Source organism: Poecilia mexicana, unplaced genomic scaffold (genome assembly GCF_051168715.1).
Source record: "Poecilia mexicana isolate PSO_F unplaced genomic scaffold, ASM5116871v1 scaffold_14, whole genome shotgun sequence".
Lineage (NCBI taxonomy): Eukaryota > Metazoa > Chordata > Actinopteri > Cyprinodontiformes > Poeciliidae > Poecilia > Poecilia mexicana.
Genome location: NW_028263383.1, coordinates 6,462,389 through 6,478,552, shown reverse-complemented (window position 1 = coordinate 6,478,552; position 16,164 = coordinate 6,462,389). Strand labels below are relative to the sequence as shown.

At 39.4% G+C, this 16,164-nt stretch overlaps 2 protein-coding genes across 3 annotated transcripts in view; both read left to right on the top strand.

The window, feature by feature from the left end:
* Positions 1 to 11,337, top strand: part of synj1 (synaptojanin 1) — a 33,290-nt gene extending 21,953 nt beyond the window's left edge. For both annotated transcript variants that reach the window (XM_088012699.1, XM_088012700.1), the window contains 4 exons: positions 1,665 to 1,711; positions 1,965 to 2,154; positions 4,170 to 4,477; positions 6,919 to 11,337. In XM_088012699.1, coding sequence (XP_087868825.1) covers positions 1,665 to 1,711; positions 1,965 to 2,154; positions 4,170 to 4,477; positions 6,919 to 7,875 — 1,502 coding nt within the window. In that variant the 3' untranslated portion in view covers positions 7,876 to 11,337. The remainder of the gene's footprint in view (positions 1 to 1,664; positions 1,712 to 1,964; positions 2,155 to 4,169; positions 4,478 to 6,918) is intronic.
* A 1,466-nt stretch (positions 11,338 to 12,803) lies between these two features.
* Positions 12,804 to 15,957, top strand: cfap298 (cilia and flagella associated protein 298). The gene is made up of 8 exons (XM_014968086.2): positions 12,804 to 12,945; positions 13,182 to 13,338; positions 13,927 to 14,094; positions 14,388 to 14,455; positions 14,544 to 14,702; positions 15,138 to 15,269; positions 15,360 to 15,455; positions 15,539 to 15,957. The coding sequence occupies exons 2-8, from the start codon at positions 13,200 to 13,202 to the stop codon at positions 15,647 to 15,649; spliced, it is 873 nt and encodes a 290-aa protein (XP_014823572.1). The 5' UTR covers positions 12,804 to 12,945; positions 13,182 to 13,199; the 3' UTR covers positions 15,650 to 15,957.
* The last annotated feature ends 207 nt before the right edge of the window (positions 15,958 to 16,164 follow it).

The following is a 16,164-nucleotide window of genomic DNA, read 5'->3' as shown; positions in this document are numbered from 1 at the left end:
GTCTGAACCTCAAAGAACCTGGATTTTCTGCTTCTCCATTCTTCCTCCAGACTCTGGAACCTTGATTTCCAAACTAAATGCAAAATGTTTTTTTCATTTGACAAAAACACTGTGGACCACTGAACAACAGTCGTATCCCATCCCACGTCCCGTGGCCAAACATCTGTGTGTCCTGGCGCTTGAAGCATCAACTTCACTTTCACTCCTCTCCTTGTTAATCTCCTGAAAACTCTTAAATGGGCTTGACTTCACAATCCTCTGAAGACAGCGGTCATCCTTATTGCTTGCCCATTTTGTTCTCCCACTCTTATTCCATCAGCTCAACTTTCCATTAATATGCATGGATACAGCACTCTGTGAACAGCAGGTCTCTTTCACAATTACCTTTTGTCATTGCCCATGATAGCATATGGTGTAATATGGGCAAAAAGTAACATTTTATGAAGAACATTTTGATTGAAATATTATATAATATATCATAAAATAATACAATACATATTCAAAATGAACATAAACTCATATGTTTCACATTTTGTGTTGAACTACTGTGGAAAAAATGAACACATTTACTATTTTAATTCATAAAAATTTGTGTACAAATCTATAATTACATGCATATTTTTCATAGAGACCAGTGTGTGTATCTGAAGGGATAAAGTGGGTTTATCTTTGAGGTTGTTTTTCATGATGGGAAATGGAAAAGTCCTCCTTAGACAGATCATTCAGCTTTTATCTTCTCAAGCGTCACTGCTTTGCTACAATATTTCCATCACATGCTTTTTTTTCTTTTTTAAAGCGCTTCTACTAGCCTTTTTTTTTTCCTTTTGAACACCTGCATCTGGTGACTAGCTAGCTGCTTTGTGTGTAACTTTAGTGTAATTTGGTTTGCTTTGTGCTGCAAAGGACCAAAGAGCCCTGCTCTTCCTCGGCCAGATGCTCCTGCAGGTGAGTGCCGCTATGCACGACGTAGCTGCATTTAGCATGAATGCATTCAGCAAGGATAAAGGTTTATTTGGTGATTATGTAAGGTCTCTTTGTGTGACGTTTATTTGTACTTGTGATAATGTGGTGAGATTATACCTCCCTCTCCCTCCTATAATCCTGTTTTGTGTGCTTGTGTTCTGACACACAATGTGCTTGTCCTGAGGTGGAGGATAAAGTTTGGATGTCTAGCCAATCGCCGACTTTGCCTGTCTGCACCTGAGACATTTGTATGGTGTTTGTGGTTAGCCGATTCCCTCTTGCATAGTAAGAGGCTGTGTGGTTGGCAGGGTTGACTTATGATTGGTGACTCGACAGGACAGAAGAAGACATTTAAGTGTTGTGGGAAAATGTTTGAAGGCTTTAGGAGGGTCTGGGTAAGGGAATAGTGAAAGAAGAGGAGAATCCTTATAGTGTAGTGAGCAGTTGGGTTACAAAAAAAGGCCCGTGTGTCTGCCAGACCTCCTGGAGCTGTGGAAGGACTGAGCCATCTTTGATAACAAAGTCATCCATAGAATAGCTTGTGCTGGATAAACTGCTTTAAATTGTGATTTGTTGTTTTCATTTGATTAATCATATCAAAGTAATAAATATGTTATTGCATGTAATAGGACCAAAACTAAATATTATTGCTTGAAATATGTGCTTAACAATTATTGTTTTGTCTGTCTTAATGTTCTCAGGTCGAGGACAGGCAGGAGCTCCAGCACCTGGAGGAGCTTCCAGACCAGTGAGTTTTCGACCAATATTTAGATCTAAAATATTATTATTTTTTTTATTATTATTATTGTCTGTGTCATGTTAAGAAATGTATCATAAATTACAACTTTTGTTCCCGCTATTGACTCTTGTATTGCTCTGCTTCTTCTTCAGCTATGAAATAACTTTTTCAGTTCATCCACTCAGCTTGTAGCATTCACAGAACATTTACCCTCATCCAGTTTTATGTTGCGATGATTATCTTCTCAATTTTCATCTTGCAGAATATTCCTCCTCGAGCTGGAGTGATCAGCATGCCCCCTCAGTCTCGCCCGCAGCCTCCATCTCACCCGGGTGCGCCAAGGCCCACTCCTGATGTGCATCCCGGGGCCCCTCGGCCTATCCCGGACACTCATCCTGGAGCCCCACGGCCGGTGCCCAGTGCACAAGTTAAACCACCAGACCTTCCCCTGGGTAAAGACATAAGTTTTCATGGAGCTAAACTTTCTGAAAAACTTTATTTTAAGGTTATGTGTCCAACTAAAAGTTTACAATAGCCATGCAGCTGGATCTCGGCATGCGGGCTCTGTTGGAATTTTGAGTAACCATGGCAACGTAATGGGTGAAAAACAAGCCAAATTCAAATTAAAACAAATTCTAACTGACACTGTTTTGTGTCAGTTAGACTCTCAAAACAGAGATAATTTTGTCTCCACCTCTGCCTGTTTCATTCACACATAACAGTTAACAGAGAGGATAGATTACCATAGCAACAGAACACTGAGGAGGGCAGAGATGTAGAGAACTACAGAGATGGCGGAACACTCAGCTCCTACAGAGGAGAGCAGAGCCTCCAGTTAAACTACAGAGATGCCACCTTGGCAGAACATTTACTACAGACAAGAATAAATGTTTTATAATATATTTACCAAAAAAAAAAAACATTTTCACTTTTTTGAAAAATGAACCATCTGCACAATTCTTTCTAAGTAGTATAATATAAGTAGTATTTCAAAAAAGCAAAAGAAATGTTTTTTTGAACAATAACAATATTTGTTGTTAATCTGTTGCTAAGAGAGGAGTTTGTTTTCTGGTAACCAAGTGCCATGAAGTAAATATCTGATTTTTACTTTTGCAAAATTTACCAACTGTAAATTTCTCGTGTCTAAGCAGATGGGGGAGTATGTCAAAAGAGCTTATGTTTTATGAACAATAATATTCATTTGGTGTTAAGAGATGAGTGTTTTTTCTGGTAGCGAAATCCCACATAGTATAAATCAGATTTTTACTTTTGTGTTGAATGTCAAGTATAAAAGTTTTATAATATATTTACCACAAATGACAAAAAAAAACATTTTCACTTTTCTGCCACATTCACCAACTGCACAATTCAAATTAAGTAGTAAGTAATGTAAAATAAGTAGTATTTCAAAAGAGCAGAAGAAATCTTATGTTTTTTGAACAATAACAATATTTGTTGTTAATCTGTTGCTAAGAGATGAGTGCGTTTTCTGGTAACCAAGTCCCATAAAGTAAACATCTGATTTTTACTTTTGCAAAATTATTTATTTTATAAGCAGATAGGCTTATGGGTTATAAACAATAATATTACTTATTATTAATTTGGTGCTACGTGTTGTGCGTTTTTTTACATGAAGTAAACATGATTTTTACATTTTTGCTTTAACATTAGCACAAACATTGCTAATATAGCTACGGCCCAAATTAACAGTAGCCTTTTCCCTAAAATAAGCTTTTTAGCTATTTTGTTTATTTATTGCACACTGAATGGAGGAAGTCAATGTAAGACAACATGCTAGTTATACCCCACATGCTACTGGCAGCATTTAGACTAACATTAGCATTTTGGCTGACTTTAGTTTATACACTAATTTTAATATTCTGAATTTAGTAAGTCCATGTTACTCAACATGCTTGTGACTTTCCACCTGCTATTGAGTACATTGTATTGTACTTTAGCATTGATGCTAAGGATGATTGACAGCACCAAGAGCCTCCTTCTGCCTCTGATTGGTCGTTTCTGACTGAGCTATGATTTTCTGCAGATGACTGTAGGACCACAATGAGATGGCAGAGGAGCTTAAATATATCTACCATATTTTTCGGACTATAAGCCGCTACTTTTTTCCCACGCTTTCAACCATGCTGCTTATAGCCCGGTGCGGCTTATATATGTACGTTTTCAGTTTTTTTTTTTAAAACTCTATGGGTGCGGCTTATGGCGCTCTATACAGTAGATTTTTTTTTTCTTTTTACAGATTATTTCTCATTTTAAACTGTCGCAACACAGTTACAGTTTTAACAAATATGTAAAAAACCTTATGTTATAAAAGTTGCCTACTGAAGCTTTAAACCTGCAGCAGATTATTTCAGGAAGAGGAAATCCACAAATCCCCATTCAGTATGTCCATTTGACCTTTACAATGTGGATATTTTGAGCTTTGTCTCCGTTTTACTTCTTCACTCAGGTCCCCCACTATCTGGACCCCCGCCCACAACAAAAGCCCAGACTCAGTCACCCATGCAGCCTCAGCCAGCTCCCCCGTCTGCTCAGTCGCAGCTGCCACCACCGATGCAGCCCTCACTTCCTGCTCCTCTGCAACCACAACAAGCAGCGCCGCCTGCTGCATCTACCCCACCTGCTGCAGCCCCACCCACCGCAGCGTCTCCTGGCCTTCAGCAGGGCCTATCCTCTCCTAAGCCTCCACCACGCTCCCGATCTTCTCATGCTTTGCCACCTGAAGCTGCCAAGCCTGACTCTGCCCCAGCTGCACAGGTTGGTGCTAAATTGAGTTAGCTTCAGCAACTGAACAGTTACAATTATGTTACTAATCTGTTCTATAAATTTATAACTAAGTTTATCGATTGATGTATTGAAATCAGCAGTAATAAGAATATATTTTTCTGCTTCTTTTACTCGCTTTAGTTGAGCTTAGTTGTGTGTCTCTCTTCCTGCTTTTGTCTCTGATGCATTTGTCTCTTTCTCACAAGCTGGAGAAGCCATCAGGGTGAAAGGTACTTTATATCAAACCACCTGTTTGTCTCATCCTCCAAAACACAACAGTCCTCTGCTCTGTTATCACTCCTCATACATTACATGCAGTAATCCCTTTTGTCTTCTGTTGCAATTGATTTATTTATCCTTTGTAGTCTAAATACGTCAGCCAACTGCCAGGGCTTATTGACGTTTATATTAGGCTCATAAAATTTGCTTTTACTCTTCTTTTTTTATGGAATAAAGATAGTTGTTGTTTCCCCTCATTTGGTCCTTCATATGGTCTCACTCTGCTATTGAGGGATAGAGTGGGCACATGTGTAATGACTGCATAAATTGTTTTAACATGTTGATTTGTTCAGAATCCATTCATATGTGTTAAATTCAGAGACTGAATGTTAATGGTGATACATGTATTGCTTATTAATTTTTAGTATGTTCATATTAAAGGTACCCTGTAAGGGAATGGCATGCTTTATAACATATAAGAAAAACAGATGTAGGCATTTATAAAACTTGACAAATCAGTTTGTTCCATTAAACACAATCAAATTTACCAAAAAAAAAAAGTAATTTAATAACATTCAAAGGGGTATCTTTAAGTTTTTGTCACCAACATACAGTGATGTGCAAAAGAATTCACAACCATTTAACTTTCTTCTCATTTTGGGTGCGTTCACACTGCAGCCTGAAGTGACTCAATTCCGATTTTTTGGCAATTCCGATTTTTTTGCCGGGGCCGTTCACACTGCCAGTAAATGTGACCTGTATGCGTTCTGCAGTGTAAACGGGCAAACGACCTGAAAGTGTCCCGCATGCGCAGTAGAGGGCGCCATAGCGTCAGCGTTCTCAGTGTTCTGCCAACCACCATAAAAAGAAGAAGTGCTCAGTGTTTGCGGAAGTAAACATGGAGGCTAACGGTGGAGCATAGCTTATATATTTGAAGTTGTTATCTGGCCGGAGCAGCATATTAACAACTTAATCCTTATATAGTCTGTCATGGTTGTTGTTTTTCTTCCCACTTGCGCGTATCAGGACGCAGAATAGTGAGATTTGTAGATAAACAGTGACGTTCAGTTCGGATGAAGGCGACCTGAACGTTAGGTCGCATTTGAATCGGATACGTATCGGATATGGGTCAGATTCGAAAAAGAATCCGACCTGTGCTGTTCACACTGCCATGAAAAGATCAGATACAGGTCGCATTACTTCAAAAAAATCGGAATTGAGTCACTTCAGGCTGCAGTGTGAACGCACCCTTTGTTACCTTACAAGTGGCAAGTTGGTATTTTGAACAGTAGATCAACACAATGTAGACATGCATAGCTCTGGTCTATATGGCAGCTCTGCCTGTATGTTTAGTGTCAATCTCCTCCCGAAAGATAAACCTCTGCATCAGTCTCAAGTCCATTGCTGCTGCTCTTCCTGTCCCTCCTATTATGAAGCCTGATGCTGACACCTTTATGTTTATTGGAAAGTTTGACTTGTGTTGTGTAGTACATTTTTCCCTTCTCATATAGTATTCTGCATATCAACCAAAAGGTTACATTTTGGTCTCTTCTACAATGAGATCTTTTTGGCTCTCATCTTGCCACTCTAACACAAATGTTAGATTTGTGTTGTTAAGCCATTCAGATTCTTCTAACTGAGCTGCGGATCTCTGCATTAGAGTTACCACTGACCTCTTGGCTGCTTGTCCGATTAACAGTTCTTTGTAACTAGCTATTGTGTTGTCATCTTTATATTCTGGATGATAAATTGAACAATGCTGTTTGCGCCCTTAAAATCTTGGGATATGGTTTTCTGACCCAACTTTGCTTTCAGAGGATTTATACCTGACCTGTTCAGTGTATGCTTTCTAATAAATTACCTCAGGGATGATGCTGTTTCTTCACTAAGGTGGACTAAATTGTATACAGTTTGTTGCACTGGATTTCATCAGGTGTTCTCTCTTTCCCAACTTTTACTGGTTGAAACATCTTGCATCCTTTTATTCCACTTCACAATTGCACCTGTCACATAAAATCCCAATAAAATAAGTGGAAGTGTGGTTATAATAGGACACAAAATGTGAAAAAGTTCTTCTGCAGAGCACTGTATGGTTCATTAGATTATAAGTTTGTATGTAAACACCTCAGTGATGTTAACATGTTTTTTATTTATTTTTAACATAATCTGTTTTTGCACCTAAAAAAGATTTTCTCTGCTCTGCCCTTGTTTAGACCAACGGACTAAATGGATTCCAAAGAGAAGCACAATGGAAGCCTGATCCCTTTGACTCTCTTACATTCAACATGTTCTCCTCTTCATCATCATCCCAGCACACCACCCAGTCCCTAAACAGAGGCTCCTCTCTGCGCCCTCCGCCGTCTCTTTCTCCATCTGTATATTCCTCCTCCACTCTCCCCTCGTCCATGTCCTTCCAGTCCTCCGCTTTGTCAGACCTTCAATCCCTGAGTTCATCCTCCTCATCCTCATTCTCTACCCCGTCACCGTCAGCCACCCTGCTGCTCCCGCCTCCCCCGTCTCGCAGCCGCTCCCAGGAGATCCTGCGTGCTTCCCCGAACGTTTTCCAGTCTGAGCCGCTCCCTGCCCGACCCAGCAGCACCAATCCCTTCACAGGCCCCCTGGTCCAGCAGCCGCTGCCGCGTCGTTCCCTCACCCCAGACTTCAGCCTCCAGCATCCAACCCAAACGGCTGACTTTCAGAGGACCCCATCTGCTCTTTCTCAGTCACTCATCCCCACCCTTGCAGCCGCACCGTCCTCCCAGCACAGTCAGACCATGTCTTTGTTCGGACCGTCATCCAGTCCCACTCCTACTCAAGCTTCTCTGCTTCCTCTTGATCCGTCTCCTGCCCTCACTTTACCGCTGGCGCCGCCCTCTTCCCTCCCTCCCACTCTCGCGCCTTGGAGCCAGCCACCACTTCCCTCAAGAGGGAACCAACAGAAGCAGTGGGTCACTTTTGATGATGATTCGAAGTTTTCCACAACAACCAAAACACAACAGAACCCCATGTTCTCGTCCAGTTCCCTTGTGCCCCAGAGTCAAACTCCGTCAACCCGCTCTGTGTTCGACTCTGAGCCTGAGTGGTTATCCACTCATGTCCCAAACAGAACTGTAACCGGTAACCTGAACCCCCCACAGGGTCCCACCAACAATGGCTTTTTTCCTAGGTAGTCAGCAGTAAAAAACAAAACAAAAAAAAAACATAATGCCACCCCTCAGATGCAAGGGGTTTATCCATATATGTATAGATAAATGAGTAAATGTGTTTATGTAAAAAGAAGAGACAATATTTAAGAATTATAGACCAAACCCTTCAATTACAGGAAAGAGTTTATATCTCAAAGCAGTATCATGAGAAATGTTTGAGCCCAGCTGCGTGTTTTAACTTTTAAGCTTCTCTGATATTAAAGGGACAGTATTATGTAAAATTTACTTTTTTGAGCTTTATATCATGTTATAATGCTATTTTCTCATCAAAGACATATCTGGCGTGTTGCTTTGATCTTTTCATGCATGTTTGAGAAATCCATCAATCTCCCATGGCAACCATTCAACTGTCCATGACGCTTGCTGTCACTCAGCGTTGTCTTTTCCGCGCAGATCAGTCTTCAAGCCCAGCCTCCACTTCACAGTGCACCTCTCTCCCGCACCTTTGCCACTCAGCTCCTTCTGACTAGCGTTAGCAGCAGTTAGCAAACACCTGGCGGATCGGTGCATGTGCTGACTTATCATACGAGCTGTTTCTCAGTGAAACACTGGTAAAAAAAAAAAAAAAAGTTGTTAAAGACTTAATTGAGTTGTTGTGATGAAGGTGGAGTGTCTCTTCCTAAAGAGACAGGGGCCCAAATCCCAGGGCATTAAATTCTTAAGTCAAATTATGTTTGATAAATACACCATTTCTATAACAACTGAAGGTAGCGTGCTTTCTTCATTGTGCTATAAAACGGCACTTTGTGCCTGAAAAACACATAATACTGCCCCTTTAACATTTGATTTACTCTTACTTGCTATGTATGTTTTAACTAACAGCAGCAAACACGTGCCTGTGTCTACAGTATGTTGTCCTATAAAGTATATCTATATACACAAGTCATGCGTTTACACCTGTGCAATATCAAAGCATACCTGTGTGGCTGCGCTGATGTTTCATATAAATATGTGTGGCTTTGCAGAAGACTCTGCGGTTCCCAACCACCATTTTGACTAATCTGAGCTCTCAGAGCAACAGTTGGTCGCTCTCTGTCTCTTTGTCATCTGGTTGCAGGATGAGCACTGCAGGGTTCTGGGTCCTTGTTTTTGTTTCCTGGAACTGTCAGCTTCACACTTAGTCGCTTTAATTTGTGAATGTAATTTCATTTGCACTGGATTTGTTGACTCCACGGTGTGGGGAAACAGCAAGAGCACAAGCCATTGTGTCAGTTTAATCGGACTGCCGCAGGACTTTTTTTTCCGTTGGCATTCCTTATCTTTAAGACTATATACATTGCAAAAAGTCTTGTTTAGCTCAGCATCCAAACTTCTACATCGCAAAATCTTGTATAAATGTACGTATGATTTTAAAAAGAATTTGCTGGACGTGTGAGTGTGTTTGCAAGAACCAAGCCAGAGGTTTTGCTTGATGATACGAATATGCACTGAGATGCTGTATGCACTCTCCTGGTCATGCAGGTTCTAACACAAGAGAGCATTCGAGTTTGATTCCTTTTTTTTTTTTATCCAAGGTATCAGTCTATACTATTAGAAACTATAACAATGTTGCGTGGTAGTGTGTGTACTTGTATTTAAAGTACAATGACAACATTCTCTGGATCTGCAAGGGTTATAACCAGACAGCACTTTTTTGTTTACTTTGAGTCATTTATTATCATTTCTAGTACCAGCTACTCTAAATAATTATTGTTACCGTGGTGAGAAGTGATGTGCTGTATTTGAGGTGCATATCGTCTGTTGTGCTCTTTTTTTTTTTGGTTTGTTTTGGTTGTGAGCTTGTATAAAGATTGAAGAGTGGGAACCATCATATTTTGTTACAGACTCAAAGCTTAAAGCCAATATTCACTCACCTATGCCTGCAACTATATTTTTCCTTTAACCTGTCAGTTGCTGATTAAAGGCAATAATGTAAATTAAAGTAAAGGACTTTTTTCTTTATCAAATAAAAACTCTCACATAGCACTTTCTCTTGGTCAGATGAGAACATTTCCAGCTGATCGTGGCTCAAATAGAATATATTTTAGTTATCTGGCCGTGAGCGGTCATTAATTATTATAATTAGTAGCAATGGGACTCTCGCATTGTTTGTGTGAGACAGCAGTTGCTACAAAATGATTTCAGAGGAAAAATTTTAGGTCATCCATAGCATCCTACATTGGTCCATGTTTCCTAGAGAATGTGAGTTCGTACCTTAACTCTGAAATTTCTAAGCAGATGCAAGCATTTCCGAATTCAGCATAATTTATAACAGACTAAAGTGAAAAGCTCAAGAGAGATAAACATCACGGTACTCTGCCAAGCCTTCCTGTTAATTCTGAAAAGTCTTGTTCTCTATAGACTTTTGTTAGCATTGCAAAAAAGGTTTCCTTTTTAACAGCTTCTTACATCTCTGTTTCCTTTGACTTTATTTTAAACACCTCACTTATTCTAAAACTAGCTATCTGGAAGTCTTCTTCACTTAGCAACAGTATGCACACCTAAGAGTGTTGTCAGTGCCACCTCCTGTCTCCTGCGTATTTTGCATTAACTGAAGTGGAAAAAATACTTTTTGCCCATCTGTGCTTTTTTGTTTCCAGTCAGCTGAAAAATTTTTGGGTTCTGCTCATCGGCCCATTTCTTGTTGCACCTCTAATTACAAGTTGCACAAAGTATTTAATATTCCACATTTAATGTCTGAACATGACCGTTTCCAGCTGTTGAGAGGTTGTTTGTTTTATAGTCTTACAGAATTTTAATTCATTTTTAGGTGTGTTTCAGTACTTTGTCTTGTACTTCCTGATTCACTCATTAAATACTTGTTTGGGTGAGCTGAAGGATCAGTAATGGGCAGTATCCATCCTAACATGACACACCAAATATTGTCTAGACATATAACATGTCCCCCTTTTCACATAGAAATTAAATAAATGGATAAATGTCTAAGAAGAATTTTTGAGAGAAAAAAAAATAAACTGAAGATCATGTCTGTTAGGTTTTGCTTCTATGCTTTTGTCACATGTAAATACGCAAAGTAAGTCTCATTCTCTGTATTTAAAATCTATATGTAAGCAAGAGTATCAGGCACCAATTGCTTACACGCCATCTCTGAAATATATCTGTTATCTCAATGTGTGCAGTAGATACTGTATCAACAGTCGATAACTAGCCAGTGCTTTACATCATGTCACGGTTCAGATTCAAGATTTCTTTTAGGTAACAAATTACTCCCTTTGTGAGGTCGATTTCCCTTTTTATGGCTATAATCCATAGTAAGTAAGAGTCCGTGTTGTGAAACAAACATATTCTGTATGTATTAAAGTGAGTACATGAAGCTGTAATTCATGTTAATATCCATTGTTCCATAGTTTACGTGCAAAGCAGATGGCACATTAATGTATGAAACAGTTTGTGTTGTATGTGTGCTAAAATAAATGTACATTGACATGTGTGTTTTGTTTTATTTTGTTTTTGGGGTTAGGTGGGCTGAACGTTATTAATTCACAGCTCTACCTGTAAATCAATTTCAAGCCATCACTTACTAATGTGTTATCATATTACTGTAGATTTGAAAAAAAAAAAAAAAAAAACATTTAATCATTTCTTGGAAATAAGGTGACAGACATTCCTGCAAACTCTGTGACCTAATGGTGTATTGAGGAAACCAGCTAAAACTAAGTCTTTGGCATTGTTTCAAAATGAAAGACACACAATACTTTTAATTAAAATGACTGTCACAGCCGTCAAGTTATTAATGTTTCTCCGCTTTAATGTTTGCTAACACAGCTAATGTGGCCAATGTTTCTCAATCAAAAAACTAATTATGGGATACACCTCTGGGCATAGACGTTTGTACAGACACACGTAGAAACATAAACAAAGTTTGTTTTAGCCACCCATGTGCTGTGGAAATGTTTTTGTTTTTTTTAATCTCTTTTTCATACTCTATGCCTTTGTTGCCATTGTGCCTTTGGCTTTTTAGTCTGCCTATTTATGGAAGAAGAACATAGGGCTTCAAGTGCATTGCAGCTCATACAATAGTGTCCCTATTCTCAGCATAGAGCAGGAATATCAACTCTCCCTTGCCACCACATGCATGAAAGTAATGGAAGTCTTGTATATTTTTAGTTTTTGCCTGTGCATGTTATCCCTTTGTGATTTTGCCATGGGTAGCTGACCACATGATCCATAAAAAATAAACATGGTGATGAGGGTGACGTGCAATATTAATTTTGCATCACACAAAAAGTTTGCATGTAGCACCTTCTATATCTTTACAATGTACCCTGCATGGCTTGTAAACAACAGTTCAAAGTCTACCTCATAGGTTCTCCCACCTGGGATTTGTGCCCTCCTTGGCGATATTTAATTTTTAACTGTTCCAAAGGTGCCAAGCCATTCAGTTTGGTCTTTTTGTAGTTGTGGCATAGTATATTCTTTTTGTTTTTAGATGATGGAGCAGAACTCCATGAGATGTTGAAAGTTTGGAATAATCGTATGACAATCGTATGAAGCCTTCAGAAGACAGCTGTATTTACGCTGAGACTGAGAGTAATTTATTCCTACGTGGACTCTCTATTAATTAGGAATTTTTTGAGGGAGAATATTTGTAATGTAATTTATTTTATGTTATTGACATAAATAGAACTGAATACAAGTAAATAGCACACTTCAGTTTTTCTGTAAAAAATGTATTCTATATTTCACTTCACAATAATTCTCTACAACGTGTTGGTTATCAATGATCCCTTAAATTGGCTTGACGGTCCTCATTTTTTAAGATTGGTAGCATAAGAGATGTTATATTACTTTTTTTTTAAAAAAAAGGGACAAAGTCAGGCGAAGTCATACTAAATTCATCTGGAAGAACTGCTTTAGAATAATAATGTTCCTTACCGTTAGAGGGCAGTAAGTGTGACAATATTCTAGAAACCGCAGTCCAGAACTCCATTAGAAGAAGTAACTCCACAATCGGAAATGGTGACAGCAGTTAAAAACAAATTATAAGCTCACACTCGGCTGCAAAGAAGACCTACTTGTCATTTTACTTACCAGGTAAGCTTTCACTAGGATCCAAAGCTGTGTATAATTTTCATTGTTAAACACCAAGCGCCGCCCGTGGCTAACAGCTACATCAACTAGCTAGCTGAGGTTACTCGTGCTGTTCTGGAAGCATCCGAGCTTCTCTGTTACCATGGTTACTCTGTTGACCTGAAGACGCCTTGGTTGTCGGCATCGGTACTAGCAGTAACTTTGTTTCTTCTTCTTTCGCCTATAACCGTCTCTGTTAGGAGGAGAGCTGGTAAAGGATGGTGCAGCTGCATGTGAAGCGCGGAGATGAGAGCCAGTTTCTGTTCAACACCACAACGGACTCTCCTCTGGAATCGGTGATCCAACAGGTTACTGCTATTTACAACGGCAGGCTCAAAGTGGATAGGATATGTTCAGGTAAAACTCTGTCTCCATTGCTGCCTGTGCTTTCTGTTAAAGATCCACATCCTACTCATCCCTGCTACTGTGAACTGTTAAAGCAGTCTTACAGTTGCTTTGGATTTTACGTAATGTATTCAACACAAATTGAATTGTTTGATGGTCATCGAAATGTTTTACAAATGGAAAAACTGAAAAGTGTGGCATGCATTTTTATTCAGGACTGTTACTTAACTCCTAAATAAAATGCAGTACAATCAATTTGATTGCATAATCTATTTTGGTATAAATCCAGCTGTTCTGCAAAGGTTTGTTTGAGGACATTAGTGATCAAACAGTATTATGAAAGTACAGAGATGTACACCTTGGGTGGAAGAAGTGTTTAAGAATATATTCACACCACACTTGAGATGTCTATTTGTAGAAAAGGCTTGCAAATCATATTTTATATTTCATTTTGTCTGAAAGCTCTACACTCTTTGGGACATTGCTCTAAATATTATGTAGAATTTGTCAGGATACAATTAAATTTGTGATCTTTCTATCTGGTATCAACATACTTTTTTTTATTTTTTATTTTTTTTATTCTTTGCTGTGTTTTGTCAGAGCTCCCAGAGCTCGCCGATCACGGCGTCACGCTCCCACCCAACATGCAGGGACTGACAGATGAGCAAATTGTGGAGCTGAAACTGAAGGATGAATGGGAAGAACGATGCATTCCAAGTGGAGGGGAGATATTTAGGAAGGATGAGATCGGGAGGAGGAATGGACATGGTGAGAACTTATCTCTTTGGTGGAACCTTTTGTTAAGAAAAAAACAAACAAGTTTGCTGTTCTCAAGTAAACACAGCTGTCCTTTCAGACATGGGAAAGGATTTTGCTTGGTACTGAAACGTCAAATGGCTTGATATTAAGCCACTTGTAATTTACGCCACTTGAAATTGTTATATCCTACAACTAAAAGTGGACTGATGTTTTAAATATTCTTCTGTAAGTTTGGGTAAAAAGTAGTTTTGCAATTCTTTCTGTTTGCTGATGTATCTATATTTTTTTTTTTCGCATTCCAGCCCCAAATGATAAAATGAAGGAAGTGTTGATGAGGACAGTTGAGGAGGCAAAAGCACTCATCTCTAAAGTGAGTTTTACTGCAAAAACTGCATTTTTACCTCCTTGCTTTTGTCATCGTTGGTCAAGCAATCACCACTGTTGCTCTGATTTTGCAGAAACAGGCTCAAGCTAATGTTTGTGTCACAATGGAAATGGTAAAGGAAGCACTGGATCAACTAAGGGGTGCCGTGATGATTGTGTACCCTATGGGGCTGCCTCCTCATGACCCGATAAGAATGGAGTTTGATGACCAGGAAGACCTGTCAGGGACACAGGTTAGCCTGCTGATAGTGTTTTAATCAATGTCCGGTGCTTTGATAGAAGGAGCCTCTAATCAGTCTTCTTAGACTCTTTAGGAAATTCTTAGAATACATGTTGTAACCATCTGTACATCCGTTTGTTCGTGTATTCATCATCTGCTGAATATTCAGAGTGAACTTTGTATTTAATATTTTCAAATTGTGAAAGAAATACTGAAAACTAGACATTTTTAAATTTTGACATGAAGGTTTAGTAGAATCCCAGGTTACGGACTTGAGACACATTTCGTTTTTTAGAAGTGTACTCCGTGTAATCGAATGTAGCAGTTTGAGAGTTTACTTTAGGGGCCATCTACCACATCCAGTTTCAACCTGCTTTTTTTTTTTTTTCTTTTTTTTTTTGGACCCTCCGTCCCTTTCCATCTGCCCTCTCCATCTGTCGTTCCTCAGGCATCTCTGCAGGTGATCACAGAAGAAGAATGCCAGCTTTGGTGGGCTGGTAAAGAGATGCAGAGAGGGAAAAAACTTCAGGATTACGTCGGAAGAAATGAAAAGACAAAGCTTGTGGTCAAACTCCAAAAGGTGAGAATCTGTAGTTTGTCAAGGGTAATATTTATTTATTAGTTTTTCTCAAAGTGCCTTTCTACTTAACCGGTTATTTATTCGCTTTAGAAAGGACAGGGGGCGCCAGCGAGAGAGCCCTTGGTCACTGATGAACAGCAGAAACAGATGATGCTGCATTACTACAAAAGACAGGAAGAACTTAAGGTGAGGTTAGGTAAAGTGAACCTTTATGCTCCATGGAACCATTCTGTATGTACAACCTAACTTTGTTCTTATAACGCTTCCAGAAACTGGACGAAGCAGACGATGATAGCTACCTGGACTCGGAGTGGTCGAACAGGCAGGCCCTCAAAAGACAATTTCAGGGCCTTACTAATATAAAATGGGGGCCGAGGTGACTCTGACAACTTGCCCTCCAGATATCCCAGTGACTCAATTTCTGCCTTTCTTAATACAACTGGCCAAGACTGCCTAATAGCAACCTGAGGCAGGTTTTCCCGTTTTTCTTACCTGTGCTCTATCAGAGATCTTTTATACAGGTGATGTGTCCCTACGACTTGACTTTGCTTGTTATTGAAAAGGGTATGCAGCCAGATGTCTTTACTGCGTCAGATAAAACAGACATGATTAACCCAGGTTTAATATATCTGTGATAAAATATTGTTATGTTGGTGAAAATACGAATAAAAGAAATGTTTCCAATGTTTCCAGTGGAGATGTTTTGCAACAGAAAATGTTCAGTTTTTCTTAGAGTGCAGGGTCTAGGATGCTACACCTTTCCTCTCTTTGTCTCGCAGTAGTGGACCACATACTTCATTAGGTCATTGTAGCCCAAAGGCAGGAAGTTGCAACACAGTCATCATTTCAGCAGTGCTGACCTGGGAACTGGGAGGGAGAACTGTGTGAGGTCGAT